We start from the raw sequence: 18283 nt of genomic DNA, 5'->3' as shown, positions 1-18283 counted from the left end.
AGGAATCACTTAACTAATGAGTCCAGGTGAGCATCAGGGACATCCGGGAAGTAAACCAGGAAAACATCAAACTAAAACAGGAAACCAGGAACTAAATAGAACACCAAACATCACATCCTGACACTTTTTCATGATGCCGTAAATAATAAATCATCTTTATCATAAGTCGTGATTATTCGTCATCCCTGAAACAAATCGGCACCAGAGGCTGAATCCGCTGCAGTCCAGATATAGACGTTAGATAATGAGCATCATGTGTCTGTGCAGCATATAGAGCATACTGCGCCGTCCTCTGTATGTCTGTAATGGCGATAATTAAGCCTTTAAAGTGGCCAATAAGAGCAGACCCGGGTTTATAACTCAAGTTCCTTCAAAGCTTAAAATCAATCAGTTGATGTGAGATTTTCAGGCTATCATGCATGAAGTCACCGTTCGTGCAGGGTGATTGTTCAGTGATTCACTGCACTCCTCCGGCTTCCTTATTAGATCATCGCTGGCAGTTTGCAAGCTTCTATTGAATTTGGATGCTCGTGGTGGGAGCCAAGTGATGTCAGATGATGGAGCCAAAATGACAACATTCATTTTGTAAAGCTGCAATAACTGAACAGAGACATGATTATTTATTTGTATATGACATAAATCAGTGATTAGTGTCTTTGTATTAACAGCCTCTCTTGTGTTTTTCTTCTTACTTTCTTCCTCTTCTAAAGATCAACAGAATAAATAGTCTTGAGCACCAGTTTCTGATCGGTCAGGGAAGAATATTTCACATCGTTACCCGACTGCCTGCAGTTTAGATTGTTTGGAATTTTTATGGCTCACATTTATAAAACACATTTCTCCTACTGAGAGCAGAAAGGACACTCTTCCGAAGGCATAGAATAATTACACAATTATAAATAATAACGTGATGTTAATGTTGGCGACTCCTGTTCAGGTCACATCTTTATTCACAGTGTTACCAGTTATTACTCATAAAGTCTAAATGAATGTCTGTTTCTGCTGCATTAAATGAGCAGTTGTACAACCAGGACAAGCTCTGCTTGGCGGCATATGGAGGAAAACAAAAAGATAATTTTGTTTTTATTATTATGCATACTTTGAAATTTGATTTTAATTTGATCTTAAAATTATTTTAATTTGATTTTAATATGATTTTAATGTCATGTTAATTGTGTGAAAACTTTGTTCAATGGTGGTTGTGTTAAATGTGCAATACAAAGTTTGAATTGAATTAAGTTACCATGACAACCTTGGTAGTGGTGGTGGTGGGGGGGGTCTCTTATCCAGAATAAAACTTAGACTGGACTAAATTAGCTCACTGATATAAATAAATGTCCCAATAAATGAATAAACCGAGTCGTGTTATTTATCAGAAGAGCCTTCAGATGAATCAGATTAGGCTCATTAATATGTTTTGCTTATTTCTTGATCAGACGTTTAAATTCAGAGTGGTTCCCAAAGTAAATGTAAAATAAAAGCAAAGTATCTGCTGATCAATAGAAACCCCCTGAGCCGATCGGATTCTAATGAAATACAGCGCAAGGTTGTGGGACATCCGAGCAGGTACCTCCTCCTGCCCTCCACAGTTTCCACCAAGCAACAACCTCCGGCGGTTAAAAAGTGAAGTCTATGTGGAAGTGCATAAAACTGCAGTTCCCCCTTCATCCACTAGGGGCTCCAAACAGAGCAAATCCCCATAGACTCCTATGTTAAAAAGACCAACTTCACAGCAGAAATAAACATGTTTACAGCCTGGTTCAAAAATCCATTTTAGGTTTAATAGGTCAGGTTAAACTTCATGACAACTGTGGGGGGAGTGAATTTTTTTCTAACTCATCCGTTTAAAAGTAATTTAATCTCACATTTTGGCACATTTAGGGGCGTGTCCTTTTGATTGACAGGTACCCGATCTCCCGCTTCAAGTCAGAAGAACGTAGAACAACCGTGGTTTTTAGCCGGTTAACAACGTGACTTAGCTTTAGCCTGCTTACCTCGGGGTTAACTCGGTTAGCTTTTAGCTACAGAAAGCTCGGAGTTCGCTCGATGTCAATCTTCCACCATGACACTCACAGCACCCCTATCAGCTCCACCTCTTTGCCCATATTTGTATTTTCCGGTCGAGACGACACGCATGACGCTGCCAAGATGGCGATGGTAGGAATCGCCCACCGAGCTTCAATTCAGCTCTTCAGGAACCTATGGGTGACGTCATGGAGGCTCCGTCCATCTCTTTATACACAGTCTATGGTTTCCACAGAGGAGTGGGCGTGGAGTGGGCGTGGCCAGGAACACCCATGAACATTTAAAGTTTCAGACCCATAAACACTTTCAGAATGACTGAAACTAAGATCCAAGGCTGAATGTGGCGTAAAACACAGAGGATTGAGGTAAAACCTCTGACACTCATGTAAAATAGTTGGAAAAAACGTGTAATCTTATTTAATGCTCAAATCCCCTTTTTTTCTTTTTTTCTTACTGAGAACTAATTATATGGCGTAATCATTGACATTATTGATAAGAACTGGGAAAACTAGAAAGGGGAAACAGAAGTGAGTCGTTTAAATGCAGAATGGAATTTAACAAACCTGTAATTTATGTATTTTTGTCTTCCTGAGCATCTGACAACGGACTGGAAGAAATGAAGCACATGAATAGTCTTTATTTTTGTATTTTTACTGCTCAACATCTCTGATAACTCAGGTGCTCCGCTGCAGGTTTAGTGGTGCAGCACTGAAAAATGTCCCCCCTCAAACAGCCTCCTGCTTTGTCACCTTCTCAATGTTTTTAATGCCATTTAAACTGGTGTTGTGGGATAAAACGGATTCATATTGTAGGAAAACCATCAGTTTTTGGTACTTCCCAGCATTACTTTATCATTTATCAGAGGCCTGGACTACGACGCAGGATTATAAGCATGATATCTCACTTACCTGGTTGACTAAGACCTTCAGGATTTGGAAAAGCGGTACGACGAAGGTGGTTATCAGCGCAGTAATTCATCCCAGGGTTTTTCCAGTTTGCAGCCTCTGACCAATCACAAACATGGAAAAAACCCTGCAGAGGACCCTGCTTCACCAACGCTTCCACATTCAGTGGATCCCCGGGGTCAGGAAAGACTGCGGACAGAACATAGCCGATTCTGTTAATATGTAAATTTGGCAGATTATATAATATTAACTTATCGGACAATATAAATGGACAGTACTCTGATTACTTAGTTACAGCCCAGACTTTCTTTTTTACCTTTGATTGTAGGTTCAGCTCCTCCTCCACGTGCTTGAAAAATAATTCCTAGCTGTGACTGCACAAGTAGCTGGTTGGACCCTCCATAAATTCATGGTTCTGCAGTTCTGCCATGTTTGATCATTATTGTTCATTATTCCAGATGCAACCTTGTAGAGCTGAACGGGCTGGTTAAAAAAAGCAAGAACAAGAAGAAAAATGTACTTTAAAGCTCACTGACAAGAATTTATTATTCATCCAAAGGATGCATCTGTCCCAAATAACTTTCTCAAGATCAGCAAACCAATGTGGTGCACAATAAGCGAGGCTATTTTAACGAGAACTGATTGGTCAGGAGGTAGTTCTTTATACTCCCTGATCTCGTACCCAGGGCTTATCCAGGGCAGCAGGTCCTGAGGAAACATTGATCTAAACAGAAATGCTCCTGTATGTGATCAGAGCACTTTCTCTCAACATTTGATTTGATTTGAAGCATGGAAACACTCATTCTGGTCGTTTTGTGGTGGATGTTGTCTCTGTGCAAGCTTCAGCTACATGGGGGTCACGCAACGTGATGAGTTGTTTGAGAAGACTTGGGGAACAGTGGCGCCAAAACAGAACACGATGAAAGTTTTTGCTGAAAACTGAACAAGTTCAGGATTATTGAGCAATTTGATGGTTAAAAAAAACAAGAATAAAACCTCACATTTTCCAGACAAACACACACCACGGATGTCGGAAGCTTTGCGATCGTACTGAATCCTGTCCATCATGTAAACCCAACTGATCCGATCAGTTTACCATGCTTCCATGTAAACATGTCAACTGGGATCTCCCATCATATTGATTTCAATTGCAACAATTAAATATTTGTCCGTGTTAAATTCACTACTGATATGTTTCTGTTACCACTGGAATGATGCAAAACCTGAATATTGCAATAAAAAACTGGTGTTGGAAACACCTACATTTATTAGAAATTAAATTAAAAGTGTATTGAAAACACTTTATTTGCGCTTTAACGTTACATTTTACTGGACGTGACGTAGGGAGTCACATGACCAGCTGATTTCTGCGAAAGATGCCGCAGTATGTGTGGACGAATGACGGAAATCTCTTTACAAATAATAAAATAGAAAATAAACCTCCATCTTTGTTCGCAAACAGCAGTGAAATGCAGAGTTTTATGTGGAACTAGAAAGAGGAATGAGGGAAAAGAGCTTCGAAAAGCTGGGGAAAATCCTCCCCAGCAAGTCTTCTTCTATTCTGTTCTATTCTATTCTACAGTCAGACGCTTTCATCCAAAGCGACATACATATGAGTGAGAACAACACAAGCATGAAATTAAACGGTAGAGGACGTCGTGGGAAGGTGCTAGTTTTATGTCTCCATCTCCAAACCGGAGTCTCGCAGGATGAGATCTCAGAATTGAGGCTTTTGTGCTGAACGCCATTCAGCGGAAACACCTGCTAATCACAGTTGTACTTTGTGGAAATTTTAAGAATTTTGAGCTTTTATTTTGGGAAAACTGTTCTGAAAACGCAGGTTCTGTCTGAAATGATTAAAATCCCCGTTGAAAGACTCATATAAACCTGAGACGATGAAAACAAACAAGATGACAAATAGCAAGTCAACAATAACACGTTTAACATGCAGGCATGCAAGCATTGCACATTATCTGGTTACTCATTGTGTTTGTCATTGGAGTCGCTGCGTGTTTGTTATTTTCTACACAAACTGTCTAAACTAGGGAATAAATTGAAAAAGAAAATGCTTTTTATTCATGTATGATTTACTGAAAGTTACAAACTAGTTTCCATTTAACTACAGTCCTGCTTTCAGAATTGACTGTGAACTTTACTATATTTGGTGTTTCAGCTGGTTGGACTTCCAGCCTTTAGCCGTTATCATCCCAGAGGAATCGTCTGGTATTTTTGGCATCTGAGGCTGTAAGCAAATAAAGTCAGAGCAGCAGAAATCACAGCTGACTGACAGCAACAACATTGATACGGAGGTGCTGGAAAATGATTTTGTGGGACAAACGAAGGACACGAAGCTCTAATCCCGAAGAGCTCAAGCACAAATCTCTCTTGTTGGTGTCCAGTTATTAATGAAACTCTGAGCTTTTCCCGCCCTGTGGTCTGGAACTAGTCAACACATGACTGTAATTAAAGTTTGTCCTTACATTTATTGTAGATTTCTGAGAGGGAACCGTGTGTCGTGTCAGCGGTGAAGCTTGAAAACAGGCCCAGCAGCATCAGAGTTTCCTGACTTTCTGCTTGTTTTTCTTGTTTTGTCCCCGTAGAAATAACAACCCGCAGTATGTGTGACGTTTTTGCCGTCCGCGGATTCCAGACCAGCCTGGTTTGGCTCTTGGACGTGGAGCTTTTTTCTTTCCTGGTAGCCATGCTGCTGCACAGCTGGAAACTTGGCACGCACTCCTGATATTCAGCAACAAAGAATTCTCAGTTGAGCTCTGATGGTTGATTGGATTGATCGGCTAATTTTAGCTCCGAGTTTCCAGTTTGCATCTAAATTCATATCCTAGCATTCAGCTTTGATTTATGTCATATAAAACAATTCAAAATAGGGCTTCGTTTTTAATACTCATAGCAAAAGGAAATCAGAAACACAGGAGATTGCTGCTGATGCATCCGTATCGGCAGCGGGACGAACAGCCCGAGGCTGCAGAGTTGTTTTTCTCTTCGAATGCTTTGGGTTCTGTTGAGACGCCTCTTCTATATCACAGTTTTACTCAGCCACTGGAGAGCCTTCCTGTGCACAGTCCAGGCTGGTGTGCGATGCTTCTTGTTAGAAATCCCTCTGTTGCTCCTTTAAGAGTTCTCAGAAACTTTAGAAACAACTTGCAGAACTCCAATTAGAAGTTTCGCTTCCTGAAATGTCCAGGAAGTAGTTATTCTGAATTTTCCTCTCCGAGATGTCCGCGGCAGCTTCCCTGTAATATCTAGGAACCTAAAACTGTTCATTTACTTGTCTTAAGCTCAGTATTACTGGCTGGTTTACTGTTGGTGTTAGAGTTGCAGGTTGTTCTCGTATATTTGAGCTGTCCAGCTCTCCTTTAAAGCCATGCAGTTTGTGTGTTCCCTTCATCCACCTGAGCCATGAAGGACGTACCTAAAGTTAGACGCTTCATCTCCTCTTTAGTTTGCACAACACCATGATTTCATGAAGAATTTCACACTTTCATCCATCTGACCACAGAACTGTTACATCTTGTTCATCAATAATCAGTGACAGACCATTAGATTGTTTATTGGGATTAAGGATCAGGAAAATGATTGTCTAAGGGAAAGGTAGAACCAGGTGTTAGTCAGGAGCAGATGTGGTAGATCTTTACTATTTAACGCAACAGATATTATTTATATGACAATCTTCTAGTTGAAAACTGCCCCCTTAGTGATGTATCATTATCAAAAGAGCCAATGTTTTGTTGTGAATCAGAAGAGCCAGATCGCATTGTGTGAAAGCTGGCTCCCAGTCTGCTCCCTGGTGAGGCAGACCGGGTGTGGCACACCCCATGCAGGTTTGTCATACAGTTCAACATAACACAAAGTGCACAAGGATCCAAACGGAGGAAAAAACTTAAACTAAAACCCTGAGAATATGAACTCTGACAGAAAAATCTGAATGAAATCTAAATTTGCCAGGAAGAAATCTGTTACTTAGCATGTGACATTATGTAAAACATTTCCATTTTCTAGGAGGAGTGTTTTTTTAAGTCAACCGACCGTATATAAAAAAAAAGTATATCAAAAAAAGTCAACCCAGCAGTATGTAAAAAGATGGGCGGAGCCTCCGTGACGTCACCCGTAGGTTTCTGAAGGCTGAATTGAAGCTCGGTGGGCGGTTCCTACCGTTGCCATCTTGGCAGGGGCATGCGTGTCGTCTCTCCCAGAAAATACAAATATGGGCAAAGAGGTGGAGCTGAGAGGAGGGCTGTGAGCGTCTTGGTGGATGATTGACATCGATCTAAGAGCTAACCGATCTAAGAGCTAACCGATCTAAGAGCTAACCGAGCTAACCTTGAGATAACAGGAGCTAAACAGCAAACGTAGGGTCAGTGGGCTAAAGCTAAGTTACATTGTTAACCGGCAAAAAACCGCGGTTGTTCCATGTTCTTCTTACTTGAAGCAGGAGATTGGTACCTGTCAGTCAAAAGGACACGCCCCTAAATATGCCAAATTTTGAGATTAAATCACTTTTAAATGGGCGAGTTAGAAAAAAATTCACTCCCTGCACAGTTGTCATGAAGGTAAACCTGATCTATTAAACCTAAAATGGATTTTTGAACCAGGCTGTAAACATGTTTATTTCTGCTGTGAAGTTGGTCTTTTTAACATGGGAGTCTATGGGGATTCGCTCTGTTTTTGGGCCCCTAGTGGATGAAGGGGGAACTACAGTTTTATGCACCTCCGTATCAGCTTCACTTTTAAGTGCTGCAGGCACTGTCCATCTTTCATATACAGCCTATGAGTCAACCTCAGATTATCTCGTGCTTTTCCTTTTAAACATCAGCTCTCTCGTGGGGAAAATACTTATATCCTTGTGTCTAGGGGAAAAATGAGGCCTGGAGTCTTTAAATCTGTCACACAGGATGCACTTTGGAGCAGTTAAAGTGAGCTTGTTGGGAAGTTTGCAATGGGATTTTGGCTCATGGTTGCAAAGAGCTGAAGAAGAAACTTGGGCTGTTTTTTTAAGTCTTTATTTTAATTTATTTGTAAGTAAATTCTCAGATTTTGGAGGTGAGTTTGAACTACAGAGAGCAGTCCTCAAATCCTTGTGTAGTTTCTCAGAAACATTTCTTATATATCAGATGAAGTAAGGAGCGTGATGTGGGCTGCAGATTCAACTTCTCCACTTATTAAAAATTCCTGTCCAAAGAAGCATTCTTTACGAGTCTTTGCCTGACAGGATAATTGACTTTGTTCATGTGTTTCACACATAACAGACTGAACTTTGAGTAGCTTATCTTACGCTAGTTTAGCTGCCACCCACTGAGCAGGATGCCCTCATCTCCACGTCTTATCACCCACTAAAGCCTTGCAGTCACAGCAAGGAGTTTCTCTGAAATTGAGCCTTCGAATTTCAAGGTAACCAGCTTATTATATTCCTTTCAAACATGACACACTGCCACTTGTCTGCTGTTGTGAAACTGAAAGCCAGACTAAACATTTACTCCAGTTTAGTCTCATCTGGAGAAAAAAAATCCTACTAATTCCTTGAATTAGATATCACAGCGTTTAATTCATTTCCTCCTCTCTTCTCAATCCAGAAGAGAGGAGCTGAAATGTCTACAGCATAGTCTTCAGTCTTCCCTCACAGACACCTCCTTCCTCCTCCTCCTTCCCGTCTCCCTCCTGTTTTTTCCCAGCCTTCTCCCACATTCAGGAAGCTGAAACCCAGCCAAAAACCCCTAGTCTCTATTTCCGGGAATCTGTCCCACAAAGCCGCCGTATAGTAAGTTGGCTCTGACGTGGGAGCCATTGTTAAAAGCCCAGGGCCCCCATTGTCCAGGGAGGAACAGCAGCACAAACAAAATCCCCTCTTGTGGAACAAGGAGGAGGAGCTGTGTGGGGGAAGAGGAGAGGGAGCTTCTGCTATTAATATATGAACTACCACCTTCAAGTGCAGCTCCCCTGAGGGGTGTACATGTAGAACAAACACTAAAAAAGTTGGAGTACATGGAGATTGTCGATGTGTTAGCAACGTGGCTGAATAAGCGCTGCCTGCTCATCAGCTGACACATCTGGCTTTTATGCATTTATAATCCAAAACTAATAACGTAAAACCTAAAACTACATGCTTCTCACTCAGCTTTGCTGTGCACATTTCCAGGCTTGCAACTATGCTGGAGTCACTGAAGGGCTGACAAGTTCCCAGCTTTGTTTTGCAGCCCAGTGTGATGCAGTTTTGCTTTGCAGTTCCACGCTGGACGCCATGACAACACTCAGATGGAAACAGGACGGCAGACGGACATTACTGTTCCTTCTTGCTCCACATTTCTGGTGCTGTCAGCGGTTTTTCTGGCCTCTTCGCCAACAAGTCAAGAAATGATGGTGCATGGTTGTGAACGGCTTGCAGTTTGATTTAATTTAATCAACGTGTGATTCCATCATATCACAGAAGGGGGTGCCAGAGAGCAAAGACTGTTTGGCGCGTATTGATTTGATTTAATTTGTCTTTGTTTTCAGTCTGTTTTATTAGGTGTTCCCAAACTTTTTTTCTTGAGAACTCCCTTTATACAACTACCAAAAAGCCGTGGACCCCTCGGCCACCTCGCCACGCTGTGCTGAAACCTTTAGGGGTGGAAATCTTCGGTACATCGCAATCCTATTAGATTGTGATTCAGATGGCTTTAATTTCAATGTTATAAAACAATAATCGATGCACTTTCCCCCGTGTTACGTGACTACTTATGAGTGGAAATGTGTAGCTCAAACTCTCATATTAACGGTGACAAACGAAGAAGAAAACTTTCTCTGTTTCCACTACAGCATAGTAAAACATGGAACCGCATCCGATCCTAGCGGTGGGTTGACCATATTTCTATCACAACTTTTTTCACATTCTGCCACAACCCACAATGCCTTGTGTGTTGCAATCCACTCCCTGTATTTGGTTCACTTGAAGCTAACTGACACTCGTAGGCGGAAAAGAGTTGACTTCTTTGATCCACATCAGAGTTCATTTGGACGTTTACATCTCCACCAAAAGAGCTGGACTTTCCCAACAAGCGAGCTGCCCACAGAAGCTAGCCCCATGCTGGCTTTTAAAACAGGATACCGGTTGGCTTTGTGCATGCCACAGACTGTCCCGCTGCTGCACTTCTGCAATTTTCAAGGTCCGCCTTTTGCGTCCAACATTGTGTTTATTAATTTACTCTTTATCAAATGTATTCTTGTCACGTTTCTTCATTGATTTTGCTGATTGAAGTCCCCTCAGGCGACTGACGAATCGTTTGTACTGTGACTTGTCAGGCTTGACAAAATGCAGGTTCCGCGTGAAGAAAAAACAAAATGAAGAAACTTCCACAGATACACCTCGTCTCTCTCAGAGAATGTCCTCCGCCATGTTTTATTGTCTGAAGCAGACATCAGAACTCGGAGGTGAACTCTGAACTCTCCACTGCCCTCTGGTGGATGTGTCCTCTAACAACAACACATGGGAGTGTCCACGCAGTAACATACGACAATGTTTCTTCCTATATGCCTTTGTGAAGTGAACATAAAGCAGACTAGACACAGCTGTGTTTCTTTAAACATTTTTTTTTGCAAAATAAGTGATATTTGTAACTTTCGACAAACAAGAATTGCAAATTTCAGGCGTTTCTGTTGAACAAGGTTGAGTACATTAGCCTTAGTTCAGAATTGTGCCTTATGCAAAGTAGCCACGTAGTTATTTTGAGGTTTTCTACTTGCTGCAGAGAATGTACTACGACCTTTTTAAGCTCTTATCCCTTATTTTCTTTTCTAGAACCCTGAAATTTGCTGCTGTATCCTCAATATCGCAGCAACTTTAGTGTTTCCGTTAGACTTTTGCAATGTATTTCTCTGTCAAAATGTCAACAAAAACACCACGAGTGCGGAAAAACTTCTTGGTGACATTTCAGTCTTTTTACAAAATGTAGGTGTTTCTATTAGCGGTTTTTATTGTGATATTTATTTTTTGCCCAATTCGAGGTGTAATCTAAAGACAAAGACTTTTAGGACTCACATCCCATCTAAAAGTACACAGTGGTATTCTAGTAAAACATGGTTCATCTCCAAGGGGATCTCAGCTCTACAAGTGTTTTTGTTTGTTTTGTGGATAATATTATTGGTAATTCTTCATCATAGTCATACGATGTCTTTAATTGAATTTATGATGTTATAATAACTTTTATTTCTACAAAGAGTGCCTTTAATTCTTTATCTTTACAAATTTTAACATAAAAACACCTTCTCTGATCCTTGCCTGATCTCAAAACGAACTCTGTATAAGGTCAGATAAACATCAACACATGATTTATCATGGCTCCATTAGTCAGTCAGTAAGTCTGTCTGTCTGTCTGTCTGTCTGTCTGTCTATATATATATATATATATATATATATATATATATATATATATATACACATAGAAGACAAGTATCAGATTGTGTAAAGCAGAGTTCTAGGCAAAGTTTTGTCATTTAGTGATGTAACATGTCTCAGAAACCTTATGCATCATAGATATGATACCTACAGTAGTAAAGGCTTAACCACCCGCTTTGTGCACAAATGTGGAAGAATGAGCCCATGGTGACGGATGTGTGTTCATCTCTCACAGCATGCTCAGCTGATTACAACTTGCTCACTCGTCTGCGGGACTTTTAAGACAATGGAGGAGGAGACGGTGGCTGATGTCTTGTGTCCCTTATTTGTACAGTTTACAGGCTTGGTCTCTCTCCCTCCGGCCTGGCTGACTCCATGCACTGCTTGACCACTTGCAAGCCTGATCAACGTCTGTTGTTACAGGACAACTTTAAGTAGTTTGTCATACTGAAATGTACCATTATTATTAGATTATGTAACCTTTTTTACTGATTAATCTCAGGTTGGTCGCCTCTTTCTTTTGTGTCATTATTGCACTTGAACTTCTTGTGAATGTGAATGTCCTTCTGGCATCTTGTGAAGTAGAATCTCAGCAGACATGATGAAAACCAAAGCTCAAATCCCCAGTGTGTAGGAATTACTCCCATCTAGCAGTGCGATAATTGAATTCAAACAACTGAGTAGTGCCTTCTGGTGCCTTGTTGTTGAAGCACATTATCTCTACCGAAGCCATGGAACAAATGTCAAGTTGGGGTGTTTTGTTTTGTTATAACAGTAAATGATCCGACTCAAACGATTGAATAAAGTAGCTGCTGGACCACCTACCCTGTTTCTAAAGTAATACCGAAATAAGCTTCACTGTTAGATTGAATAAACTTACCTGTCCAGCAGAAAGCTGCACCTTCCGCCTCAGTTCTGCACCCATGTAGACTCTTTTCTCTCATTATTTCTTTTTCTTTTCTTGACTATTTTTTCCTCGTTCTTTCAGAGCAAAAAGTATTGACAGCCCTCCATTTCAATGGAAAACGGCAAGTTGAATGACCCACGGTTGTTATCCAAATGATTCACAGCTAAAACCCGCAAAGCTAGAAAGTTTGTCCCCTTTCAGACTACACTATTCTAAAATGGCAATGCAACATGGCAGCCTTCTGCTGCCACCTATGTATTTATAAATCACTCATTCTAAGCTACAAGAATGCTTTTATTTGGAAGAATGGCGATTTGACTTCGGAAAATTACGTATTTTTGAAATCAGTACTTGATTTTTGCGAATAAAATACCACTTACACACTGTACCTTTAAGATTGTTGTGTTACCTAAAATCCAACTAGTGACCTAAAACAGTCATCAAACATGACAAAACCAAACCAAGTTTCCCTATTTAGGCTCCGACCCACGCTGTAGCGACCTCTCCACCTCCTTAACATGACTTATTGCCGTATTTAAAGATAACAGACCACTGAACACATGCGTGGAGGAAGTGGCCCACTGGCCTACATATCTGTAGGTGAGATAAAAGCTGATAACAAGTATTTAAGAAGTATTTATGACCTCAACGTAGCTCTGACTTCTTAATTTTTTCATGTATTAAATTGTTTGACATTTAGCTGATCTGGGAAGGAAATTTGGAAAATGTGCTGAGTGATTTATAAGCTAGATTTAACTTTGAATTTTAACTTTTTTTTTTTGTTGTCTTGACTTTTATGTGTCTGCAGGACCCTGAGGATTCCCCACAAGGACCCCACAGACAAAAAGACCAAAGAATGCAAAACTCGGTCTCCCTCCAACACGAGTTTGACCCAACTGGTGAGTCAGAGATTTTTTTTCTGCTTCATTGATTACATCTCAACCTGTCAAATATTTAGTATTTCACAGGCTGAATCTTCTTCAGGACACAAGTCCACACATGAACAGTGTCCACCACAGAGATGGTGTGAGTCCAGGCAGTACTCAGAAACAAATTGTCAGGGTGGTTGCCGGGGTTACCGGGTTGGCATTAATCCTTCCTGGCCTTTTGTTCACCCTGCAGTCTTGAGGTTCCTCATAGAGTCCAGTAGACAACCAATTATCCACTCAGCTCTCTCAGGTGATTTTTTTTAAGTGTGAGAAGGAAAAAGAGCATCAGACTAGCAGATTGAGCCTCTTTTTCAGTAACAACATTGAGTTTCCTCAATCAAGCAGATGTTTCTGGTAGATTTAAATTAAAGTTAGTTCAGTGAAACATAAAAGGGCTCAGATGTGTTTGCAAATCAGTGATTTCAGAAGGTAACTAGGATTTGGAAAATAAGTAGTTTTAGCTGTGCTCCTGAAGTTCAGTTATGACGTTCATGACATTTCAGTGAAATGCTGTTTGATATCTTACAGAGCGTCTTTCCAATGAGAGACAACAGGGCACAACCCTCGCTAACAGCAATCCATCTATCACTTATCATAATATTCTCAGTAGAAGAAAATGATACTGATGCAATTTACTGCACTGCAGGTCCATACATATACTTATCTCCCAGCATAGACCCACCTTGCTGTTACCAGGTTGGATTCTGGAGCCTTATTTCTTGGTGTGATGGATTGAACAAGGAGATGGAAACATTCCTTAGTGACTTTGCTCCACATTGACATGAAGCATCACACAGTGGCTGCACATCCATCATGAGAATCTCCCGTTCCACCACATCCCAAAGCTGCTCTGCTGGACTGAGATCTGGTGACCGTGGAGGCCGTTGGAGGACAGTGAACTCATTGTCATGGTGGAGATGATGTGAGCTTTGTGACGGTGCATCATCCTGTTGGAAGTATGCATCAGAAGATGCTACACTATGCTCATAAAGGGATGGACACGGTCGGTAGAAACACTCAGGTAGGCTGTGCTGGTTAAACCATGTCATACTGGTACTAAGGGGACCAAAGTGGGACAAGAAAACCTTCCCCCACCATTCCAGCAGCAACAGCCTGAAAGCTTTGATCCATCCTGACGGCAGGATGGATCCATGTTGTCATGATGTTTCCTGCAGATTCTGATCCTACCGTGTGAATGTGGAGCCATTTTCTGTAAACTTTAGAGATGGTTATGTGTGAAACTCCCAGTAAATACTCAGACTAGCAACCATGCCATGTCCAAAGTCACTTAAATCTAATTTCTTCCTCATTCTGATGCTCAGTTTGAACCTCAGTAAATTGTCTTCACCACATCTACATGACTAAATGTGATGAGTTGCAGCCATGTGATTGGCTGATTAGAGATTAGTGTGAGCAGGAAGTTGAAAAGGTGGATCTGATAAAGTGACTAGTAAGTGTAGACATGCAGCAGCAATAATGGAGATCTTTAGCTTTTGTGTTATTTCAGATGGCTGTGCAACTTCTCCGTCTTTTAGACTGCAACAGGTCGTGTGAAACAGCTTTGATAAAAAAAAAAATGGATTGAGCTGAAGGGATGAGTGTGTACTGCAGAGCTGGTCTAAGAAGATTACTGCTACAGTTGAAAATGATAAGAAGTTCAGCAGTAGACAGTGGGGAAAAAATACACTGTTGTCATTTTGTACTTCCTGAGCATGACAAGCCTTGCATGCTCCATGCATGATAATAAGTCTGCATGGAAAGGAACCTGTAGATCAAATTTAACCTTAACTTAAGCCATGTATATCTGTTCACTGTAGCAGGCATGTTTATGGTTTATGTAATCACAAATGAGAAGTTTCACCTTAGGTCAGAAGGAAAGTTAAGACTATATTAAGGAAGAAAGGCAAATCTCTATTTTAAACATGTTTAGTGACATATGAAAACTATAAATGACAGTGTTTACATAATCACTGCTAGTTTCAGTTATGTTTTAGAGTAAATAACTGCATTGATTGGTCAGCAAGGATGACTAGTAATACCAACTAACATGTTGTGACCTCATTTTTAAATGAATGAATAATTAAATATACATACATGAATTGAAATGCACTTTATCTATATCATTAAATAAAATGAATAGAAAAAGAGGTATTTATAAATGGAACTGTAGCATCCTTGTATCAGTTAAGTTTGCAACAGTTTAATTTTACCTGATGTCCGATGCTTTAAATACTGGCAGTCGACAGTTTTGGACACCTTTGACATAGTTCACAGTATAGCTTTCACAATGTTTAGTAGTAAATTAAGGGAACATTTAAAAGAAAGGATAGAGTCTAAGTATTTTAATGATTTTGGAAAAAAAAAAAAATTGTTTGCCTGACCAAAAGCAGACAAAACAAATATAAAAAGTCTGACTGTTATGAAATTAAACTAATTTCTCAACGTTGAACTAGCACCTAGCTGAAGCACTTGGGAATTACTTTACTATTTACAGTGTGTACAGTGAGTTGAAGTGGGCTCAAACTGGCCCAGGTGCTCTGCACATGCTCCACAGCTCCCATTCTGATCTTTGGTTTGACCAAGTGGTAACAGGAAAGCTGATGTATGACTTGCAAGCAACAAGTTGTCTTGCTAACAGCTATAAGCTAGCAGTTATCCCGCTAGCAGCAGTTATTTTGCTAACAACCAATAAGAGTTTTCTTGCTAGCAGCAACAAGTTGTTGTTTTGCTATCAGCCAGCAGAAGTCATACTAACAGCTAGTAGAAGTCATCTTGCTAGCAACTAGTAGCAGTCATCGTGCTAGCAACTAGTAGCAGTCATCTTGCTAGCAACTAGTAGCAGTCATCTTGCTAGCAACTAGTAGTAGTTGTCTTGCTAGCAACTACAAGTAATTGTCTTGCAAACAGCTAGCAGCAGATATCTTGCTGTAAGCAAACAGTAGTTATCATGCTAACATCCAGCAGAAGTCATACTAGCAGATGATAGCAGTCATCTTGCTAGCAACTAGTAGTAGTCATCTTGTTAGCAGCTAGAGGCAGTTGTCTTTGCTTGTAGCTCAAGCAAGACAACTGGACTAATTGTGCTAGCACTCATTAACTTGCTGTTAACTAAGTGGCAGTTGTTTTGGTCTTGTGACTCAGTTGATAAAATGTAAAAAAAAAAAAAAAGAAAAGAAAAAAAAAAGAATTTCAGTGTTTGTAAAATGGTTGAAGTAATCCAGTCAAATGCTTAACAGAAAATGAGCTCAACTGTGCATGTTAATGTGGTGGCATGCAGATTTGCTTCCATATCAAGTGTTGTGCCGTCAGACATACTTTGGTCAATATCTCAGTTTTTCACATGCATATATCCTGGGATCAAAATGAACAGCTAGCTAAGTGTTATGATCTTTAAAGTAGTTAAAATAAAGATATTTATAAAAAGCCCAACTGCAGTGTTTATAACAGTACAGTCATCCAATTAAATGTTTTATTGAAGATATTACATTATTTCAACATGCAGTGAGTAACAATATCAAAGGTCAATGACAGAAAAATTCAAAGTGTGCGTTGTGTGAATCTCCTGAGTTTTAAAACTGTGGTACTTGAACACTGTTTAGGTATATGTATGACATCTTGGCACCTATTGCCTGGTATGATGTGGTGATTTGTGCTTTGCCTTAGTTTCAAGTGTCCTGTTTTATTTTGTAGTTTTTCCTGTTTGGTACCCTTGTTTGTTGTTTAGCTTTATTGATTTCCTCATTGAGTTCACCTGGTCTTGTTTTAGTTCATTCCGTACACCTGTTTCTTGTTTGGTTCCCCAGTGTATTTATACCCCTCAGTTTTAGTCTTCCGTTGCTGGATCATTTTGTTGCACTACTTTATTGTACCTTGTAGTTAGTCGCCTGAGTGCCTTGTTTGGATTAAAATACGTCTTTGACCTGCATCCCAGTTCTCTCATCTCTGCATTTGGGTCCACATCTTCACCTTCCTCACTGCCATCCCATAACATTGCCACTGAATCCATTCACAAATATTTGGAAGAATTCTGTCCACTGACAGTCACAATTCATTCACAGCTGCTTTTGTCATTTGAAGTCATATCTATGCACATTTCTACCACTAGATATCAGTAATTCTTACACACTGTACCTTTAATTGTCAGTGTATATAAAGCTATCTAGTTGATCTGGTAAAGATTTGCTGCTAGATTGCTTTGTCAGAACTGGTACTTGGTGTAAAAGCCTGTCAGAAGAAAGCCTAAAGCTAATGAGCTGAAAACCACCAGAAGTTTCACAGTGTTGCACATACTTTGGTCAATGTTTACACTAGCATTTACACTAGCACAGTTTTCCAATTTAATGGCTTTGTTGAACTCTTACTGTACCTTAACTTGAATGTGAATAGAACTGTATTGACTGAGTCAGAGGCAGAACTGCATAATTAAAAATGGGTATGAGTCATACTTCGGTCAATCCGAGAATGATCAACTTCATTTGTTTATCTAACAGCAAATGGGAATAAAAAGTACAGAAGGCACCAACACAGAGGCGTGTGGAACATGATCTTTCAATCTGGTAAAAATGTCAAATAATTTTAGAGTTGCCTTTGGGAGAATGTTTTAGGTTATCAAGTGCAGCTGGCGGATGTCTAGATACCGTGTAATGGATATCCGGACCAAGACTTCCTGTTTTGTGGGTTGGTCATTGTTTGAACACAAACAATTTGGTAGAGCTCATAAAACCTGTCACTATGGATAGTGGATTGTTTAATGTTCAAATATTACATGCTTCATTGCTCTTTGAAGTATCACCATGAAAAAGTGCAGTAATCTAAATAAAGATAAAAAGAAAAGTAACAACAACAAAAAAAACCCCAAACAATACAATACCAGATGATATCACAGACGATTGTCTGAAAAAATGCTTAAGTCCACAATTATATAACAAACAAAAGATTATACTTCCATGTATTCTTTAGACAACGTGAATATTTTGTCTTTTCTTTGCATCCATGTTGGCTCTGACTCATCCCGCCACAGTTGTACTCTGAATTTTAATGAAATGTGTTTCTTAACATTGATTAAAGGTTTTACATAAAGAAAGCACTTAAGATTTTGTTGTGATTAGTTATGCATTAAATGGACTCAGAT

At 40.0% G+C, this 18283-nt stretch overlaps 1 protein-coding gene across 1 annotated transcript in view; it reads left to right on the top strand.

Moving 5' to 3' along the window:
* The window catches only part of arhgef12b (Rho guanine nucleotide exchange factor (GEF) 12b), a 74553-nt gene that overhangs the window by 11680 nt on the left and 44590 nt on the right, over window positions 1-18283 (top strand). The window contains 2 exon segments of the mRNA XM_079247974.1: window positions 13032-13078; window positions 13081-13122. Coding sequence (XP_079104100.1) covers window positions 13032-13078; window positions 13081-13122 — 89 coding nt within the window.

The sequence above is a fragment of the Telmatherina bonti genome, assembly GCF_933228915.1.
Source record: "Telmatherina bonti genome assembly, chromosome: 10".
In the NCBI taxonomy this organism is placed as follows: Eukaryota; Metazoa; Chordata; class Actinopteri; order Atheriniformes; family Telmatherinidae; genus Telmatherina; species Telmatherina bonti.
This window is presented reverse-complemented; position numbering and strand designations above follow the sequence as displayed.